Source organism: Anastrepha ludens, chromosome X (genome assembly GCF_028408465.1).
Source record: "Anastrepha ludens isolate Willacy chromosome X, idAnaLude1.1, whole genome shotgun sequence".
Taxonomy (NCBI): domain Eukaryota; kingdom Metazoa; phylum Arthropoda; class Insecta; order Diptera; family Tephritidae; genus Anastrepha; species Anastrepha ludens.
In genome coordinates, this window is record NC_071503.1 from 11,444,682 (window position 1) to 11,463,568 (window position 18,887).

Consider the following 18,887-nt stretch of genomic DNA (forward strand, 5'->3'; position numbering starts at 1 on the left):
AAAACCTTGTTGCTAGGGTAGATCTGGCCATCGACAGGAGGGACTACGCTATGGGCATCTTTTTAGACATAGAGGTGGCGTTTGATAATGCCACTTTTGACAGTATGTGTAACTCTGCTAGTAGGCACGGCGTAGACCGGGTGCTAGTAAATTGGATTCGTTCGATGCTGGCCCAAACAATCGTTTCGGTGCGAGCATAGGAAGATCTGCTGGTGTCATCTGGGGTTAATAGAGGCTGCCCCCAAGGCGGTGTGCTGTCTCCATTACTCACCACCTTAAACGATTCGGGAGTCTACGCACAAGCATATGCGGACGATGTTGCTTGTTTGGTAACAGGCCCTTCGCTTATGAACATCTGCAGGAAAAGGCAGAAAACTCTGGATCGGATTGTCACTGGGTGCTGTGAGAATGGGCTATCGGCAAATCCCGCCAAGACTGGTATTGTCCTCTTTACCAGAAGGAGGAAGCTTGATGGACTCGTTCTGCCAAAGCTAAAAAGAGTCACAATCCAGCTTTCCAAGGAAATAAAATATCTTGGAGTAATCCTCGATAGTAAGCTCCTATGGAAATCACACGTTGAAACAAAGGCATCCTAAGCACGGACAGCTTTCTGGCAGTGCAAAGGTGTCTTTGGGAAAACGTGGGGTCTCTCTCTTAGCAAGGTCCTATGGATCTAGACGGCTATGATAAGACCCATTATCACCTATGCATCAGTGGTCTGGATGAGTAGACTCTCTCTAGTGGGAGTCAGGAGGACCTTATCGAGAACAACGCACTGTGGCCATCTGTTGCACCGGAGCTTTTCCGACTACTTCAGGCCCGGCACTAGATGCTCTGATTGGTTTACCACCACTTGATGCTTTCTTCCAAGGAGAGGCCTTGAAGGCCATCTGCAGACTGAAACACAATGGGAACTGGTACGGCCCTTGTCCGGCATTGGCGATTTTCTCCATGCCCCTTGACTCCATGCCATCAAGAGTCGTACTTGAAAAGAGATACAGTGTAGTGCTACCAGAGACTCAGTTGTGGGAAGACTCAGAAAATGAGCCCGGCAAACACTGTTTTCGCATTTTTACGGATGGCTCCAGGACCGAGCATGGCTCCGGCTCTGGGGTCTACGTGGAATCCAGCGGGACAAAACTGCACTTTGTTCTTGGAATGCATGAATCTGTGTTTCAAGCGGAGGTGTATGCAGTTCAAGAAGCGATGAACTTTGTTGAGGAAAAACGATGGAGGCAGATTTATATGTGTCTGCAGCGACAGCCAAGCTGCGCTTATGGCCTTAGACAGCCCTCCAACCACATCAGGGGTAGTGAAGTCCTGTAAATCCAGGCTGAACTATGTCGGTAGACATAATAGCTTGATGCTAACATGGGTCCCGGGACACGTGGGTATCGCGGGTAACGAGACCTCTGACTCCTTTGCCACTCCCTTCTGCGGCCATCACGGCCACGGTTAGCAAATGGGTAACTACCACTCACAAGCGAGCTTGGCAGGCCGAGAGAGGCTGCAGATGGACAAAACTGATGTTACCTGTAATGTCCGATCGACTGTCGCAAACCCTTCTGTCATTAAGCAGAGGGGAATGCAAACGGCTGGTTGGACTGATAACGGGCCACTTTCTGTGGGCAAAGCACATGGAAAGATTGGGCATCTCAGACAGTGTACTCTGCCCAGCTTGTGAAGAGGAGAATGAGACGACGGACCACTTCCTGTGTGTCTGCCCCGCCTTCGCTCGAATCAGGTTTGAGGTCTTTGGCACTGATGTGTTAAGAAGCGACCATCTTGGCTCCTTGGCACCACAAGATCTACTCAGATTTCTTCGGAGATCGGGTAGATTTAAAGAAAATTAAAAGGGAATCCAAGTGTAGTACCATGAACTCAATTAATGTCTGAGTGCTGCACTTGCTAGTTGTCCCGACAAAAAAAAAAAAGGTCAGCGTAAAATATTTAAGCGTGCCAGAAATGCAAACAAAGCATATATGGAATTACCAATATACATATATACCATAAATTAACAATGCAAAACCCAAATATGCCAGCCAAGTTAACAATAACTAACAAGCATGGCTGAAATGGATGGAGTACTCCCAGAAGCAATGAAAACAATGTGAATGCGAATGAAAACAAAGAAACATAGGAACATAATTTCCACACAGTCTTTTCTGTTAATATATTGAGGGTATTTTAGCCTGCGGCGCTATTTTTTTTTTTTTAAATAAAACATATATTATTTATATATATGTATCTAATATTAATACAGTGAATTTTATTTATATATAATATATATACAGGGTGAACGATATGAAGTGTTACCTATTTAAAACACCATAACTTTTTTGTGTGAAATTAGTTTTTATTGACAAAGACAAAATTGTTCAAAAATGATTACAATTTTAACATATATTCACTTTAGCTCGATATGACCACCTTTTGCCTTGACGATAGCCTTCAAACGGTCAAAAAATGAGTTGCATGCTGCACGAATGTGATCTTGAGGTATTTTGTCCCATTCTCGTATAATCGCTTTTTTCAGCGCAATCAGCGAGCTTTATGAGACGGTGCCGAGTCCTGTTGGAACGTCCATGGTCTACGACTGAAATGTTTGCGTGTCCACGGCTCTAAAGCAGCTTCAAAAACAATTTTCCGATAATAAGTCGCATACACTTTGACACCAGGCTCGATAAAAACAATTGGAGAGCGTCCAAACCATTACTTGCGATGGGAAATTGCTTCGAGCCATACGTAGGCTCAAATTCTCGTATGAGCGTTCGGTCAAGTAAACACGATCGTTTTGAGTATTTATGAACTGCTCAATTGGGAAATTTTTTTCATTAGAAATTACAATGTTAGGAAATTCGCCACGTTCGTGCAAGCGCAACAACTCCTTTGCTCTTTCGCACTGAACTTCTTTTTTCTGGGGTGAAAGATCGTGTGCTTTTTGGAACTCGTAGGCCTTGACCTTGAGCTCATTTGTCAATATGCGTCGAATGCTGTCTTGCGATATTTTCAGTTCTTTGGCCATTTTTCTTCCACCTTGACGTGGATTTCGTTCAAGTCGAGCCTTCACTTTCCGAACCATTACTGGCGTTATTGCGGTTTTTTTTGGTCCACCTCCATAGCGTTTTGCAATGCTACCAGTATCATTGTAACGTTTTATAGTGCGATACACAAACATTTTATTCATTTTGAGGTGACTGAGCTCACGAACAATGACTGGTTGTGATTTTCCATCCAAATATAACGCAATCACACTATTACGTTTGAATTCCATCACAGAAAAAAAAAATTCAACAAAACTGAGACGCAAATGCTTTTGATGGCTTATAAATAATATATTGAACTGTCATTAGAACAATTTTGACGTTATGTCATGAGCTGTTTTACAGATCCAAGCAGTGTGAAGTTGGTAACACTTCATATCGTTCACCCCTGTATATATATATATTTAAGTTAATGGCACATACTCTGAAATTGGGCTCCAAAACTGCCCACGTATGAATACGAAAATACTCAAACGACAGCAATACTCAATGTTGCGTCAGCATGCGACCAACAAATAGGTCGCTATCCCACGGGCATACGACACCACATGCGCAACTATTCAATAGCTGACCGTGCATTATCATTCTTGGGAACCAACAGAAGTCACCTGTCAACCAACGTGACTTCGTAGAATAAGTAGAAGTAAGAAACATTAGTTATTAAATTGCTTTGAGTAAATAACGAAGCTTCTGCTGCCAAAAAAATATTATTTTTTTTAGTTTTTCAATAGAGAAATCAATACTTATACATATATATATGTATATATATATATTAGGGTGTCCCAGGCTACAAGGAAGAATTTTTTTTTTCGGAATTTCAATACGCATACCCTTTATTTTTTTTCCATTTGACTCTAAAAACTTAAATATAAAATATTATTAAGATCGGATGTCATTAACCCGTGCCGACGTGATGTCCAACTTTATGTTTAAAAGTTAGTATGAAAGCTATAGGCTCACAATAGAGAAAAGTTTAATTGAATTTTTATATTAATTAAATAAATAAAAATAAAACACATATTTCGTATTTATTTTCTTTTTATTAGGTATAAAAGGGACATCAATCATCGAATTTTCTTTTCAAAGTTTGCTTTTTACAGTCGGGATATACCTGTCGGTGTTCTTGTACGCAACGTAATAAAAATTGTGTTTGCTCCTCTTGAACAGTGATCAAACCATGGAAGTCTTGCATTAACTTAACCGCTCTTTCTGCCGTATCATTAACTGCTTTCAGTCCTAGCAGCTTCTTTTTAGCCTGTAGAAACGAATCATCATTTGACCACGAAGAGGGGCACTTGTTCAGAAAACTGTCGGCAATCTGGAGTCGATTAAACAGGAACTTGCTTTTGACAGAGACGAAGTCATCAATGTTTCTCTCTGAAATTAAAACAGATAGATCAGTTATCAATTATACCTATTAGCAAACTTAGTCATAGAACAAAATCAAACCTTAATTAACGTACCAAAAAGTGGGCCACAGAGTTCTTCTTTGGATGCAATGTAGCGTTTATTGTGGGCTGTTGGGTTTTCTCTAGTTAAGTTAGCAATCATTCTTACTTTAGTTTCTAGATCGACATCATCATCAAATAAAGCCAGAATAGATACTTCATCTGTCAAATACCACAAATGCTGGCAAAACTTCTGCAAAGCTGCTTTTGAAATGCTTTTGTCTATTGTTTCGTAATTTTTCATGGCCTTCAAAAAACACAAATCCTGATACGGCGCCTTTACTGCTAAAATACAATGGAGCCAGGGTTTTACGTAGGATGTCACGATGAACAGACATACGTCCAACAGAGCTGCCTTATCCTTGTTTGAAATTCTAAATTGAGAGCTAAGTAAAGATATTTTTAATGAATAAATGGCTCTCGCCATCCATCGAGCCTGGTGCATAGCACCTGGAGGCCGAATCTTATATTTCTTTTCTGAATCTCCGCCAAGAAATATAATTGAAAGCTAAATTAATTCGCGATAGTCATCTCTAACGATTTCTTTGGTTAATTCAGTTTTGTAGAATTCTAGCAGCTTGTCAATTTCCGAAACATTAAAACAAGATAGCTTTTCTGTACAGCTTTGTTTTTTCTCGCGATCGATATTTTTCCAGTTTTCTCGGAATTTCTTGAATAATGGGATGCCTGGGCTTGTAGTTACTTGACTGATTTTCGCTTCAAACACGCCTTTAAGTACTAATTCGTAAACGTGATGAAGGCAAGCAAAAATAAGCACTTCTCTACCCAGTTTTTGTTCGAGAAGCACACATGGTCCATTTATGCGGCCTATGTTAGAAGCAGTAGTATCACAACAGAAAATCTGCGCTTTGTCTTCAAGGTTCCAGTTCGTAATAGCATCCCAAACTGCGTCTGCCTATCCAATTTAGGAACAGCAATAATTTGTTCTTTATTATCGTACGTAATAACTACCGGTAGGCGTTCTTCTTTACTTTTACGTGAATCTAGAGCTAGCAACAGTTTTCCGTCCCAGTGGACAGTTACCGTGTCCGGGACCTTGTTTTGAAAATCAATTTTTATAGCTTCAGCCCGTTCTTTTCGCATTTCCGTACAAAGTCTATGGATGGAGGACTTGCTTATAGGGAATTCATCCGTATTGTGCCCCAGAGCCTCAATAGTAGCTTTAATTATAAAGACAGAATCCCTCACACTTAATTGACACCTGTCTAATGCGGCAACTAACTTGGGAGTTATGATATTTTTCCGCATAGAAGTTTTATCGGGCTGAGAGGAGGCTTCTCTTGCGCTGGGCCTATTTTCTTCTAATTCTATTATTTCAGAGTCAGAAGATGACTTTTCTAGTGGTGGTTCGCAAGACGATGTTGATGGTGCTAAAGATGAAAAATTTTTAGCACGTCGCTTTTCCTCCTCGATGATTCTAAGGCGCGTCCTTTCCTCTTTTTTTTTTTAGTTTTTTGTCTACTCCGGCTAAGTGACCGGGCCGACCTGGTTCTCTTTGACGCTGCAAGAAGATCTTATCTTCATTTATGTTAATCGATTCAAGAGCATTGGCATGTGCGATGTCAAACAAATTGTTTAAGTTTGAAACAAACTCCTGTCGACGCTGTTCAAACACTTCTTTAGTTTTTTTCGCATTTTTTTTTTTCAATTCTCTCCAAACTTGGTATAAGTTAACTATTTTCTTAACACAGTTAGATATTGATCTGGTCGGTAAACGTGCCTTTTCCCAATAAATAATACACTCACGAATTGTGAGATTTGCACTTTCATTGACACTTAAGTTCACTTCACGAATATTATAGAACAAAACTGGCAGTACTTGCCCGTTAGAGGGAAGTTTAGAACCGGTAATTTGATGTTTTACGTCCCCAATTAAAAATATCTCCTTTTTGGAACTTCGTAACTCCACCGACATGTTGACTACACGAAAAAAACGCGATTACTAATAAAACAAACAAGTAATTACACGCAATCAATCCGACAGTTCGCGCGCGCCGTACGTTACAAGTACCGTACGTTACTCGGCACGGGTTGCCGTGATTCTATATTAAATAGACGAAACTTTATTTTTAGATGTTTTGAGACCATTCAAACAAAATAAGAGGGTATGCGTTAAAAAAAAAACACTTTAATTTTTTTGGGACACCCTAATATATATATATATCCAATATTATTAATATAGTGAATTTGAAATTCTTGCACCAGCTGTATTTTGAAAGGTGTCACACCTATATCCTTTCGTAAAATTTTCCACGTTGTTGAGTTACAGAGGGCCAATTGCTGCGAACGGCGACCAATCGATAATTGATGGTCATCATTAACACTGGCCGATACAGCTGCGATATTTTCTTCAGTTCGCACTCTGCATAAGTTTGTTGGTGGTTTGATGTCCACTAATGAAAATTTGGTTCTAAATTTAGTCACAATAGCTCGAATAGCCGCTTCAGTGGGTCGATTAAACTGACCATAAAATGGAAGAAACGCGCGATAAACTTTCTTAACAGAACACGCATTTTTATAATAAAATTCAATGATTTGGAAGGGCTGTTCGTTAGTAAGACGATTCATTGTTAAATTATAGACCAAAATGAAGATGTTTGACAGTGAAAAAAAACACGAAACGTGCGCCAGCTGTTTAAACCAACTGTTTAAAAAGATAATAGCTAAAAAATCACCCATTATATGTACCTATATGCATCAAATATTAATAATATAGTGAAAAACAGAAGTGCTGCCAGACATCTTAAAAATAAACACTATTAACCACTTTAGAAGATAAGAAATTTTTTTGGTTTATTTCTATAATACAATATATTTATACACATAGGCAAATTTTATATAGGAATAAAGCATAAATTTCTTGTCTTCTAAAGTGTTTAATAGTGTTTATTTTCAAGATGTCTGGCAGTACTTCTGTTTGTTGAAATAGCCAAAATAGGAGAAATGTTGGTCAATTTTACAAATTTTGAGATCAAATAACTTAAAAACTGTAGCCCCCTAATGGTGAGCTGTTCACTTTCAGAATGTTGGATATCCACTCTACTCTACCATGTTAGTATGTTGCTTTCGGCAGGAAGGGAACAGGTCTTATTTGTAGCGAGACCATGGCCTCTCTAGCCAAGGCATCAGCCACTTCCTTTCTCGGTATTCCTATGTGTCCTGAGCCTGACGCGAGTGTGCACTCGTAATAAATTAAGTTTGTGTTCGAACAAAGCAAATGTTCCTAAAAACACCCCGGGCATTAATAAAAAAACGTGTGCGATATGTGTACGTGTGGCAGAAACACCCACGGAGGTTTGCCATTGCCTGCCGAGGGGCGACCGCTATTAGAAAAAACTTTTTCTTCAGTTTGCTGTTTCACGGGGAGAGCCTACGCTTTCCGAATTTTAAATAGCAGTCACGCAAGTTAACAACATGGCCTCACTTTCTGCGTTTCTAATCACTTCAGTTCATGGTCAACAGACATGCATTATCAAGTAAACAACATCAAGACAATAGGACTTCTTTTCACATGCATTATCATGAACTGCAACAAAAGAAATTCTGTATCACCAAAACAAACCATAAACATTCAAATAGTTATCTTCAAAGAAAAGTATACAATACACAATCAGCAACGAATTATTCCAATGCGATAACAACCCCCGCATTTGAATTGTAAAAATATCAGTAAGATTTAGGTAACAAGTTAGTCTTAAGAATATCGAAAATAAACACGCACTTCGGTGTTAAAATATAAAAAGATTTTTTTTCTCATATCGTGAAAACGATATTAACTCGCATCAACCCATTCGGCTACGGCGGGTAATAATTTATACATATACAGTCCTGTGCAAAAAAAAAACCGGACAGCTAATTTACCCTATTTAAATTTCTATAGCTTGAGTATAAAGCTTCTTGGCGGTAAGTAGCTTTTTTTGTGTATAAATATAACAGTTTTGAATTAATTTGTATCATAATTTTACCAATAAGTGAAATAGTTGATACGTGGCAAGTGTTAATATCAAAAATATGCCAAGATCGAAGCAAATGGGAGCTGTCGTTAAAGGGCAAATTATTGCACTATCATAGCAAAAATTGTCCGTACCGTCAAATTGCTGCTAAAGTAGGCTTCCGCAAATCATCTGTTGCCGATTTTTTAAAGAAATTTGCAGAAACGGCTTCAACGGAGCGAAAGAAAGGATCTGGACGACGAAAAAAGACGTCGCCTGCTGAAGACCGGATGATTAAGCGGATGTGTATCCAGGACCGTTTCAAATCTTCGGCAGACATCAGGAAGGAGTTCTTGGATGCAATTGGCGTCGAAATAGATTCATCTACTGTGCGTAGGAGATTGATAAATGCCGGTTTTGTAGGAAGACATCCCGCAAAAAAGCCGTTTTTGAACGAAAAAATGCGTCAAAAACGATACCGATGGGCCAAAACTCATGAAAACTGGACTGACGAGCACTGGAAGAATGTGATTTTTTCGGATGAATCCAAGTTTAACCTCTTTGGATCGGATGGTATCCACCATGTGAGGCGCAGATCTGGCGAAGGATATAAAACTGGATGCATACTGCCTACTGTAAGACAGTCTGTTGGTAGAATGGTATGGGGCTGCTTCAGCTATGACGGAACGAAAGCACTGACTCTTATTGATGGTCGGGTGAACGGAGATGCTTACATTTCAATTTTAAATAGGCATTTAATACCTGTCATTGAGGAGCAGTATTCTCTAAGAACGGACGTTATATTTCAGGATGATTCTGCGCCATGCCACCGATCTCACAAAGTAAGTTATGATTTTTGTTAAATCTCCCGAGTGTTTTGTTTAAATGTCGAATCAAAAAACCAATGATTTATTCCTTATTTGTTCCAGGTAAAATAATTTATGGGAAAAAACGGAATTATCCAATGGGAATGGCCGGGTAACAGTCCCGACCTAAACCCAATTGAGAGCCTCTGGGCCATTGTAAAGAAGCAGGCAGCTGAAAAAAAGCCGAAGAACAAAACTGACCTGGATAACATTATAATGAACACTTGGCACAACAATATTTCGGAGGAATTGTTGCAAACCCTGGTTACATCAATGCCGAGACGCATTAAAGCGGTAATTAAGGCGAAAGGCGGTGCAACCAAGTATTAAAACTTCAAATTATAACATTTATAATGAAATAATTAATTTTGTTTTGAATTAATTAGCTGTAAGATTATATAATAAGGATAAACTAATAATAAAACATCCGTTATTGACTATGCTAAAACAAATAAAGTATGAAAATATTAAAAACACGTATGAAATTTATTGATTTTATTTCATACTTTTGTATTAAAAACACAATGGAATATAACCACATTCAAACATATTTGATGAAATCCATACTACTTCAAAAAATGGAGTTTTCAGACTGTCCGGTTTTTTTTGCACAGGACTGTATATATTACATTATATTATATATAACATAATTGGCGCGTACACCTTTGTTCGGTGTTTGGCCGAGCTTCTCCTCTTATTTGTGGTGTGCGTCTTGATGTTAATCTGCAACTGGAGGGACCTACAGTTTCCAGCCGACTTCGAACAGCAGATTTTTTTTATGAGGAGCGTTTTCATGGCAGAAATGCACTCGGAGGTTTATCATTGCCTGCCGAGGGGCGACCGCCATTAGAAAAAACTTTTTCTTAGTTTTCGTGTTTCACCGAGATTCGAACCTACGATCTCTCTACATTCCGAATGGTAGTCACGCACAAGTCCATTCGGTTACGGCGGCCGCTAATAATATTCAAACTAAATAAAATGTTCAGAAGCGTCAACAAGATTGCAAGGCATAACTTTACAAAGTATCAATATTTTACTGATGCAATGTATAAATACAGTATTCATAAAGTATTGACGCTATACTTTTACATTGTATACACACGTTTTGGAAAACGTCTTTTCTCTATGCACTCAGGGACTTGTGAAAACTTCACCTTAAGAGATTATAAAGCCTTGAGTACAGTCTCACTGTCGCTCTTAATGGCGATTCGATTATTTCGGAGCTATCTTTCTAAATTAATCTGAGCACAAAAACAGATTACACACTTTTCTGCTTAGAAAATGCTGCGAAACTACCCACCGACAAGGCCAGATTTGGTTTTTGGACCATAGATCCCAGAGCCTATTCCTCGTGATGTCTTCGAGCCATTTGTATATTAGTGCAGGGTACGTGTTTGGAAGCACTCCAAATTTCCTTAATGCCTAGTTCAATTCTGAAGCTCTTCTTAAAAGTTATGGCATTTGTAATTTCTGGGGAGTTGAACAAGCGGGAACTGTGAATTCAACAATTCCATGTTCTTGGATAAGATCACTTTGCCTTTGCTTGTCATGTTAAATAGGGAACGCTTGGCTGACTGCTGAATAACAATCTGAAGCGGTGATGGCTCGAGGACTACCGCCAATGCAGTTGTTGGGAAGGTTCGCATTGTCAGACCTGTCGATAGGGTGGCCCTCATTCCCCACGCAACCACGCGATACGGTATCGTAGGTCTAATTATCATAGTGTAGATCCATCTCAGGACTTTCGAACTACAATCCAAGGAGTTTCCTGCTAATTGTTTGCATATCTTGAGAGCCTTAGTTGCTTTGGACATGGTCGCTTTATGTCATTATTCCGTCAATACTGATTTACAAAATTAACGCGACTTTTGAGCGAATGGCCAATAGAAAACTGCATACCTTGAAGTTTAATAAAGCTTCTGATTACAAAATTTTAAACAAAAATTGAGATTAAAATTTTTTTATATGTTCTAAATGTTTGAGAATTTTGTAAAAAGATTAGAGTTTTGAGCTATTTGGTTGTCTTTGTAGAATGCACTATACTTTTATAAAATTATGTAAAAAAAACTTAAATACAAAAAGTTAAAACTTTGTAATTTGTCGCCCTCCATTGTTTTGAATTAAGGTGTGTAGATATGTGTGCCCGTAAGCTTTTATATACATAGATTATTCTTTGCAAAATATATATATACTAACCATCAAGTTTTGTATTCATACTGTTAAGAATTTTCGTACACCAAGCAATAAAATCATTTTCGTAATCATCTCGTTTACTATTATATGTAATGCCAGTACCGACGGCAATGCTAAGTTGAGTCTTCGATGCGCCCCTTTTCTCTGTCCCAGATACTCCGTCGGGATTATTAACTCCAGCTTTTTGTGGTTGGACCTTATTACAGGGACCTGGTTTCGCAGTATTGCAATAATTATTGATCTTAGAACTTTTGCCACTATGTGTTCCAGTATTTTGCATTACAGACACAGTTTGGCTTTTACGCAAGTTGCGTGTTCCAGTATTCTGTTGTACGTTTATATTTTGTCCATCATTTGCAGTTATTACGGCATTTGATGTTGGTGATTTTTGTTGTAAGGTGGGTATCAGTTTGTTGTTCATGTTAATATTACCAGAGCTAAAGCCAGTTTCAGCAACTGCTGAGATGCCTGAATTGTTATTAGCAGCAACGGCGGCACTAAATTTAATTGGTTCTTCCCAAAAACTTGCGGTACTTGTCGGTCCCCAAACTTTTGTGCCGCTCCATATGGCAGAAATGTTGTTGGGCCCAAATCCAGTATTGCTATTTGCACACATTGCAGTAGCTGCTTGCTGCTGTTCCTGGTCTTTTCGACGTTGCATCTCCATTTGCTCATTAGATAATCGCTTAGCTTCCTCGGCCTGTATTTCAGCAAAGCTTTTAACTGGCACATCTTTTGTAGGTGCGTTCCATTTTAACATAGAATCGAATGCTTCAACGGCAGCAGCAGCACTGGCACGCACTCGCTTTACAAACATCTCCATTTGCCGCTGTTCCATTAGACGTTCTCGTCTTTCGGCTTTCTGAATTTCTGCTAGACATGGGCTCCCGTTTGCTGCAGTTGCGTTAGTATGAGTTGACCATGGGGCTATTGAAGATGGCACCCGTTGCTCTTTAGAAGGTTTAGAGCTTGAAGCCACTGTGCCAACTAAACCACTCGACGAGTTATTTGCATGGGAATTATTTCCCATCATTGCCTTTCGACGCAAAGCTTGAATTTGTTGCTGACGCTCTTTCTCTTCAAGCATTTGGCGACGTTTTTCTTCATCTATCTGTTGCTGACGGCGCTTTTCTTCATCTGCTTGCTGGCGTTTTCTCTCTTCTTTTAGACGACGTTTATCTTCTGCTTGATCTCGACGCCTTTCCTCTTCATTTTTTTTGCTACCAAAACTCTCATCAGATCCTTTTTCTTTCTTATTCGCTGCGAGATTCTGCTTAATTATGCGTTTAGTATTTCCATTTTGATACTTGTCACTAGTATCATCTTTGCGTTGTTTGGTCGAACCTGAAGTTGTAGGCAGTACTGCTATAGATGAATCTCGCTGCTGGATTTGAGCGGTAGCACCGCCTTGTTCTTCAACAGCAACATTATCTGACGTCTGAAGTTTAAGGCTTTGTCGGTCCCTTAAACTTATTTGCTCCTCCTCTTGGGAGATGGATTGTATACTTAACGATTTCGAGTTTTCACAATTTGCTTTGTTGGATTCACCTTGCTTTATTTGCTTGCTTTGTGCATTTTCTAACGTCGGTAAATCCCACATTGACATTGGAATTGCTTTCTGTGGCTGTATTTCTTGCGTCAAGTTATTTACATTTCTTGGAGTGCTGTTACCTCCTTCAACTGTAATTGGAATTCCAACCAGCATGTTATTTGCCCATTCATTGGATGACTGTTGGGGAGCAATCGATTCTCGATTAGGTACCGGAGATAACCATGATTGCACAAGGGAATTGTTTTGACCTTGCAAACTTTTAGTCGCTAATAATTGTGTATCACTAAGAAAATCAGTGTTTGGATGTCCCATAAAATCTCTAGGCTTTGGGTTGGGGATCAGAGGCGAGTTACTGCTAGCTGGGGGTAAAAACATCCGCATATGAAAGTTATTTAGCAATTCGTTTTCTGTTTGATCATCATTTACACGTCTTAATTTACCAGTGCCAGTATTCTCTCCATTAGGTGGCAATACGTTTACAAAAGGACTCGCGCTAAATACGGTTTGAACTGGCTGTTGAACATGTTGTGAGTTTCGTAGGAATTCATCGGTATCCAAAAATGAGTTTGGTTGCGGCTGTTGAGAAGTACTTGCCCCCCCCGTGCTGGTAGTATTACCGAAAAGCTTTTTAGAACCATCCATCATAACATCATACAATTGGTGTGTTGCCGACGTCGGATTTATAGAAGGCAAGGTATTACTTAGGCCTGACAGACTAGATAAATACTCGGAGTGTATTTGTAACTTCTGACGCACAACAGTCTCTTTCTCGGATGGGGCTAATTGTTGAAAGCATTCGTTATCCGAAAGTTCTCTATATATTAACATCTCTTGATGGCGTAACATCTGGAAGTACATATTAGAAACATCCACTGGTATCATTAGGTTTTTGACACTGCCACCGAGATAATCTGTTCCAGAGATCAAGTTGCCCTTAAGTTGATCGCGTGATTCATTTTGTTCAAGCGTTTTTTGCTTTAGCGCATAATCACCAATTATTTGCGGCTTTTGTTGTTGTCTAACAGATACCGCCGCAGAATTAGATAAATGCATATTATCTAAATTTGGTATCAAGTGGCTGTGTGTGAAAGGCATATTATCGTTGCAGAGTTTTATCAGATCACCCAGCGAATGGAAGTGTGTATCACATAAGCGGCGCACGTATAAATTTTCATTGAAATATCCTGCTCGATACCATTCAGTCATTTCAATCGCTGTGAAAGGGCCTTGTACCTTAGATTGTGGATCCCTGTAGTACCAAAGATCCGCCGGTACTGCCGCTGATGTAGGTGAATTGATACCGTGTTGTAAACCACCAACTGATGTAAGATTTGCTGTAGCTACAGCTGTAAGCTGTTGCTGTTGCAAATGATGGTGCTGCATTGTAGCATGATCGACAACTACACCACCACCATAAAGTTGTATTCCCTTGTGTACAACGCAATCCGTAAGGGTAGACGCCAAAGTTGGTGAAACAGAAGATGGACCTTGAAGAGCCTGATGCGGAGCTTGCTTAAGCATGGCAGTGACAGTTGTAAAAACATGCGCAGCACCTAAGTTATTGCCTTCGGTCGTTTGTGTTATTGTTACTTGTGCAGATGGAGCCAATCCTTCTGGTTTTATGTCATTTCGGACATTATCATCATTAATACCAATAGCGTCATCGTCCATAATCAACTTCTCAATCATATCATCTGTAACCTCTCGCATACGATCGGACAGGTCACGATGAACACTGATGTTGCTATCAGTTGTAACAGTACTAGATTTCGGTACTGAATTACTAGCCGTATTGTAGTAATAAACATCTGAAGATGCTACTTCTGTTTTTAGTTCGACATCTGCACTACTGGTTTTTGATTTCCTTTCGTTTTGTGGGTGCGTTACAGCTAAATTCTTAGCATCGAGTTCTTCAGCAATTATGACATCTGAAATAACGTCATTAATTAATTTAGATCCTGATAATGCTTCGGGAGTCTTTTCTTTATTTGAATCTATAGAAATTTCTTCAGGCGTATACGCAGCCGATTTTTCGGATGTGTCACATGCAATGCTTTTGTTATGGTCATTTTCCAAGGACGTCGTTGTCCTTGAGGTTGAGGTTTCAGAAGATTTTCCATCTCTGATGCAACTGCCTTCGTTGTTGCGAGCAGAACTTTCACAGCTGGAATCGCTCTTTTTTCGACATTCTTTGGCACTGCCCTCGCTTTCATCTTCATCCACGGAGCCATGGAAAGCACCGCTGGCATCAAAAGTTCCACCGCCATCCGCAGGATTTTCCATTGCCCACTCCGGCAAATTATCTTCACCATCTCGACCACTAGTCGAGCTATCTATACCGCCACTATTAATATTCCACTGAGCGGTGCGCGTTGATGATGTATTCAAACCAGAAGGAGAGTTGAAAGATCGACTAGAAGTCTGGTTAGTAATACCACCGTAAGTATTATTCTGAGGCGCTTTGCTTGAACAGCTACCACCACTACTTCCAATATAACCCCCTCGTTCGTTCACAGTTGTTATGTTTGAATACGAACGTTGCATCGTCATGCCACTCCCGCCGCTACTGCAATATCCAACATCAGCTGGACTAGCCGATGATACATCCTCGTCTCGCCAGCTTGTGGAACGTCCTATTAATTAATTGCACATTTACTTGAAGCATAAAAGAGATTTCTAAAAAAAAGATATACCCCATCGATGTGATCCTGTGAAACTACCGCTAGTGGTGCTACTACCACGCCAACCCTCAGCATTGCCCAGGCCACTTGTCGATGCATCATTTGAAACGTCTTCGCTGCGATTCCTACGCCAATTTTCCATATTGCGGGGGTGATTAGAGAACTCTTTTCGGGGACTTGATGTAGGAGTTCCGTTCCAGTCTGAGCTCAAACCAATTCCACCAATGTTAGCACCAATAGTATTTAATAAATCTGCGGCTCCATTCCGTTCCGGCCAGCCACGGTCAGCCTAACGTAAGGGAATATAAAAATAATTCAATTTCGGTATCTTAATAAGTTGAATGCAAGATTTCATTAGGTCTGTTCATGAGGCAAATAATTTGTAGTAATTATTACAAATTATCAAGTTTTGGCGCTTATGTATCCAAAAAACTTGCGAAGTAGGGAAAATGAGAGAGAAAAATTACTTTTCGTTGTGAGGGGAAGTTGCTAGTTTTTACTGGATACATTTTTACTTGTAACAATTAGCAAGTGAGAAAAACAGCTGATCGCAAAGTAAAAAAAAACACGTATAAATTTAAATAAAAGATAAAAGAAAAGATGATAAAGAGATACATTCTACAGCAAGTATATTTTAGATAAAATTTGTAAAGTTTATTTGAAGTCATACATTAAATAGGAATCGGTCAATGATATAGAGGTTTCTACTTCTGAACCACAGGTTCCAGTCACCGTTGCTGAAGTTTCCGAAATACAAATCGAAAGCATTGAAGGTTATTTTTTGTGTTGTATCCTTTAATTTTTGGTTATTAACTAATTTGGCAATGTATGTATATATATACATGCATAGACGAAAGCAAGGTCAATATGAAGTGAGTTGTTACATCCACAACAATACAATTGCTACTGAAATGCTCTTCATCTGACAGCAATGATGAAATGGAACAAATTATTGTGGATAAAATAAGATTATGTATTTAAGACGAGGTAGCTCACCTGAAAAAAATTTTTAATTTTTTTAGTTTTCCCCGCTAACAATTTAGTCAGCTATTCGTAAAACTTGCAAATGGTTACTGGTTTTGCGTTCATGTAGTTTTTTGATATTTTTCGCTTTGAGAACGAATTTTCGGAAATTAAGTTACGGATAATTTTTACATGAACAGACCTACTGTTATTTTAATGGAATTACCTTTATTGGAACTGAACGTAAATCGTCATCCCCAAACAAAGCGGTTGGCCGTTGGTAAATTTGATGATAATTCGATTTACCACGCATTCGACCTCGATCTACAGAACCCCCTCTTCCCGTACCTCTGGCAGAAGAGCTAAACCCCACTGGCGATCGTTGCATCCACGAAGGCCGCTGCTATAAAGTTATAAAAAACAAATGCAATCGAATGCAGTAATAAAACAAAACACATCCAAAATTTTTATCATATGTATGTACATTGAAATGAAACTTTGAGTGGTGTAGGAAATTCACTAAAATCTGTCATTTTATTCAGATTTCGATAAGGAATTCTTTATAATTCATTAGTTAACAATTTAAATCTAACACTTGTGTTTAACTTAACACCCGATCACTAGTCAGAGTCCAATATGCTCTTTTAAGAAAAAAAATGAAATATGGACGTAGAATTTTGCTTCCATTTGCTCACAATTGATAATTGAATTAATTGAACCGTTACAGAAATGAATTGTGTGACATAATAATTCTGACAGCGAAGCGGAATATAAATGAACGAAGAAGAATACAGGTAGAGAAGAATGGCAATGCTCTGCTTCGTCGAAGCGGATAAAAGGCGGCGGTATAGACTTTGTGCAGTTCCCGGTGCAATGTTTACCCTTTACGTCCAGTTTTGCGATTTTTACAGTAGACCCGCAGAATATACATTTTTTTTTTTTTTACAGCAGGTCTAGTGAGCAGCCGGTTCTAAATTCCCGTGGCAGCCGGTTCTGCGATACCGGAATGACTCGGGTTTTTCCCGACCAAGGGCTGCCGCCATAGTAAACTAGCCCTGTCTAGTGAACAGTACATCACCCTACCCCTTACGTCACAGGAGCAACTCCTCGCAGCAATCTTGCTCCAAATACTTCTCCTCAAGGCTGGTATTGAATCCTGGGCCAGAGGTATTCTATTTCTGTGTATGCCACAAACGGCTTCACCCGAACTCCTTAAGATCTGTTCAGGCCTTAAAACTCAAAGGGAGTGGTCTACACGGTATGTGGCCACGTGTTGCTCTTGCCAGCAGGCGTCTGATGCCTCAACGGCTACTACTCCCCTTGTTAAGCCGGCACCACCACAGCAACAAAAGTTCCCCGACTTAGCCCATCCCCTGCCCTCCTGCTCCTATCCCAGTGCGGGGACAAACCAGCAGCTCTTGGTCCCCCGCCCAGTCTGTTCCGTTTGTCAAACCACAGTTTCTCGGAACCTGACAACAGTCCAGTCCAATTCTTGTAATGGCTGGTGTCACTTTCGGAGATGTCCCGGCCTGCGCACCACAACGTGCACAAAAAGGATCGCGAGCGAGACAATGGTGATGGCCTTGCGTTTGGTGGACTATATATACAGTGCAGTATCGTCTCATTGATGAAGTCATCGACCGCAGGGACAGCACCTTCGAATGTCAAGTGATAGCTGTCCGGTCAGGCGATGCCGAGCTCGACATTTATAACATATACATACCCCCTGTCACCTGCTGCCCGGCAGGATATCACCCTGATATTGGTGCGCTCATCAGGGACGAAAACCGTTTGGTAGAAGGTGAGTTTAATGCGCATCACGATCTTTGGCATTCAAGCCTGCTAAATGATCGAAGGGAAATTCAGCAGTGAAAACGATGACGCCCCCACTAGGGTAATGGGCAATTGCAGCAGCTCGCCTAACATCACAATTGCTAGCGCAGGTCTGATAAATAGCATAACCTGGCGACCTATGCTATCGCTTGCATTAGACCTCATTATCATCTCGAACGAGAAACCTGCGACTTTGTTTCCGCGAATCCCCGGTAATACATCAACTTTAACAAAGCTGATTGTACAAGATTCGCGGATTTTACTGAAGACATCTTCGCCGCGCTCCCTATTCCCACAGATGTGCGCGCCGGCGAACGCGCATTCCGCAAGGTGATCACAGCCGCCGCGGTCCGC

General features: G+C 40.0%; 1 protein-coding gene across 6 annotated transcripts in view; it reads right to left on the reverse strand.

The window, feature by feature from the left end:
* The window catches only part of LOC128870441 (GIGYF family protein Gyf), a 219,399-nt gene that overhangs the window by 99,103 nt on the left and 101,409 nt on the right, over nt 1-18,887 (reverse strand). For all 6 annotated transcript variants that reach the window (XR_008455376.1, XM_054113073.1, XM_054113069.1 and 3 more), the window contains exons 3-5: nt 16,927-17,103; nt 15,750-16,026; nt 11,508-15,689 (exon numbers count right to left, since the gene is read on the reverse strand). Coding sequence is in view for 5 of the 6 variants with exons in the window: in XM_054113073.1 (XP_053969048.1) it covers nt 11,508-15,689; nt 15,750-16,026; nt 16,927-17,103 (4,636 nt within the window). In the remaining variant the exon portion in view is untranslated. The remainder of the gene's footprint in view (nt 1-11,507; nt 15,690-15,749; nt 16,027-16,926; nt 17,104-18,887) is intronic.